Source organism: Triticum urartu, chromosome 7, assembly GCF_003073215.2.
Source record: "Triticum urartu cultivar G1812 chromosome 7, Tu2.1, whole genome shotgun sequence".
Lineage (NCBI taxonomy): Eukaryota > Viridiplantae > Streptophyta > Magnoliopsida > Poales > Poaceae > Triticum > Triticum urartu.
Genome location: NC_053028.1, coordinates 520,965,854 through 520,968,874, shown reverse-complemented (window position 1 = coordinate 520,968,874; position 3,021 = coordinate 520,965,854). Strand labels below are relative to the sequence as shown.

General features: G+C 53.9%; 1 protein-coding gene across 1 annotated transcript; it reads right to left on the bottom strand.

Annotated features, from left to right (window-relative positions):
* Positions 1 to 529: 529 nt before the first annotated feature.
* LOC125522998 lies at positions 530 to 1,585 on the bottom strand. Its single transcript, XM_048688035.1, has one exon. The coding sequence runs from the start codon at positions 1,555 to 1,557 to the stop codon at positions 802 to 804; it is 756 nt and encodes a 251-aa protein (XP_048543992.1). The 5' UTR covers positions 1,558 to 1,585; the 3' UTR covers positions 530 to 801.
* Positions 1,586 to 3,021: the final 1,436 nt, after the last annotated feature.

Genomic DNA, 3,021 nt, shown 5'->3' with positions numbered 1-3,021 from the left:
GGAGTGAAAAGGTTCTTGGGGAGTGTTTCAATGCGATTGTCCCCTCAAGTTCGACTACATCCTAGACGACGGTCTCTTTGCTTTGACTACTACCTCTACCCGGGACGACCATCTTGTTTCACCATCCTTGCCGAAGATGTTGTTGCGTCAGTGTCTGATGCCCTAGTATGTCCTGAACCTTTCTCGCTTGACATGTGTCTTTGAGCCATCTGCATATGTCCTACGTGTTCCTAATCTGTTGGATGTGATTTGCCAGTAATCTATAGTGATGCTAATTTAAATTACGGTTAAAAAAACTGCCTAATTTCCTAACATATACAGTTCTACCCTTATAACCATGCTCTGCGTATGCTTTTCGCACTGTGCATACAGAGCCGATTGTCTGCTGCAGCATATCCAACCCCGGCAGTCAACGGACAATTGGCCGCCTATACGGATGTGGACGTGATCAACAAATTGAACCTGGGCAGAAGCCAAACTTACATACAAACCCGCACGAGAGGAATGTGCTCGTTGTCTGTCTAAACTAAATAGCCGAACGGTGACAGACAGGTGCAGAAGAAAGAAACATCGCAAATCAGATTCCACAGCGCATCACACGGCCAAAGGACACGGGTCCGAAAGCCTGGAGAGATACAGAATGCACACCACATCCGTTATTTTATTTTAACCCTTGAGAGCTGGCTCGCCGCCATTGCTATTTCTTGACAAAGATTCCGAGCCAGGTTTTGTTTGATTTATTATTAGGACTACTGAGCTATCCATCCATCCACTAGGCTAGCGCGGAAGCCCTGTGCAGCATCACGGAGCACCTGCGGCCGCGGAAGACGCCTCTGGCGCCACAGTTGCCCGGCGGCGGTGGAGCCTCTTCTGGGAGCGCATGAATGAGTCCATGTGCTGCATCTTCAGCTGGTGGTGGAACTTGTTGATGAATTCGTCAGCGCGCGCGTCCACCTCGCCGCCGGCCTCCTCGATCTCCACCTCCGACGCCGGCTCCTCCGGTTCCGCCACCAGGGGACGGCGGCGCTCCGCGTCCCTCCTCGTCGCCTGCCTGCGCGCCTCCACCTCCTTCGTGTCCGACTCGGCCACGAAGTGCGCGAACGCCGGCTTGTCGCTCGCAGACTTGCGCAGCCGCGTCGGCAGCCGCGGCAGTTCGGCCTCGACCGCCGCCTCCGACATGCTCCTCTCCATGTGCGTGTGCTCGTCGTGCTCACCCTCTTTTGTAAACGCGTCGTGCTCACCCTGATCCTCCGGCTCCATCTGGAGCGGCGGCGGTTGCTCGTCGGGCTGTCCCAGATCCAGTACTCCGGTCACCGGGGCCTCAGGGGCGGGAGCGGTGAAGTGGGGCCGGTCGATTGCCATTGAATCCACGAGGGACAGGCTCCTCCTCTCGCCGACAGCCCCGGCCGGAGCGTCTTCTCCGCTCCCCGCCGAGGACGTGGCCCTGGAGGTGACGAATATGGTGGCTACGATGAGGTGTAGCACGAGGAACCGCACCCATGGGGTGAACCACCCGTGCACGGTGTTCCACAGCGCAGACATCCCCGCCTCCTGCATTCCGCCGCTTCTTTTTCTTCTTCGCCGAGTGGGGTTTGGGTTTTTGGCGTTTTGGGGGAGAGAGGCGGAGGTGGGGAAGGGGAGATGGTGGGGGCCTAGTGCGGGCGTTGGCCATTTATAAAGGTGGGAGGAGAAGCGGACAGTGTAAGGCCAGAATGCTTTTCCTTCTATTTATTTCTTTTTGCTGAAATGAAAAAGGAGGGTTTTATGATAAGCATTGCAGTTTCCATCTCCATGACTGTGTACAGCTTTGTTCATTGGCTTCATTGCCTATTTGCTCCTTGATGAGCGGTGCAAAAAATACATATGCAAGGATACATAGTTTGCCAGACGACGCCACACGTGGATGGTGATCTAGTAAGCGTGCTTTCGGCGCTTGGCCGAACGCGAAAAAGGGGTGCCGGTTTTAATATAAGAGATACATCAATGGGAGTTTTATGAATCGATAAGCGTCAATCGTGTATATAGCTTGGCATTGTATTAATTGCTGAAACTAAAATCCATGTCAGATTGTCATCGTGGAACACGAATGATAGACGAGTGATTATGAACTATATGGATGGGTGGGACCTTAATCGAAAGGGTTTCGTGCCGAAATGCCCTCTTTAGGATGGTGCGACACGTGCAGGCTGATCTAACAAGTGTTTTTGGAGCGCCTATACGGGTCCAAAAGGGGCTGCAAGTTTTGGTGTTAGAGATGCTTCTATGAGGATTTTGCGGATATACGTAGAATTGTTGGTATGACATTTCATGATTGTGTTGGAGAACGCAGTATTTCAAAAAAATCTACGATCACGCAAGATCTATCTACAAGATGCATAGCAACGAGAGGGGAGAGTGTGTCTACGTACCCTCGTAGACCGATAGCGGAAGTATTAAGAAATGCGGTTGATGTAGTCGAACGTCTTCGTGATCCAACCGATCGAGTACCGAACGCACGGCACCTCCGTGATCTGCATACGTTCAGCTCGGTGACGTCCCCCGTACTCTTGATCCAGTTGAGGCTGAGGGAGAGTTTCGTTAGCACGACGGCGTGTTGACGGTGTTGATGAAGTTACCGGCACAGGGCTTCGCCTAAGCACTACGGCGATATGACCGAGGTGTGTATCTGTGGAGGAGGGCACCGCACACGGCTAAAACAATTGTCAACTTGTGTGTCTATGGGGTGCCCCCCTACCCCTAATATAAAGGAGGGGAGGAGGGGGCCGGCCGGCCCTCATGGTGCGCCCCCAAGGGGGGATTCCTACTCCTACTCCCCCTTTCCTACTCCTACTAGGAGGGGGAAGGAAGGGGAAGAGGAGAAGAAGGAAAGGGGGCCCGCCCCCCTACCAATTCGGATTGGGCTTGGGGGGGCGCCCCCACCTCTTGGTCGGCTCCTCTCTCTTCCACTAAAGCCCATGTAGGCCCATTAAGCCCCCGGGGGGTTCCGGTAACCCCCCGGTACTCCGGTATATGCCCGAACTC

Bases quoted from the DNA above. Each gene is read 5' to 3' on its own strand.
- LOC125522998 (XM_048688035.1), bottom strand. From the start codon at position 1,557: ATGCAGGAGGCGGGGATGTCTGCGCTGTGGAACACCGTGCACGGGTGG.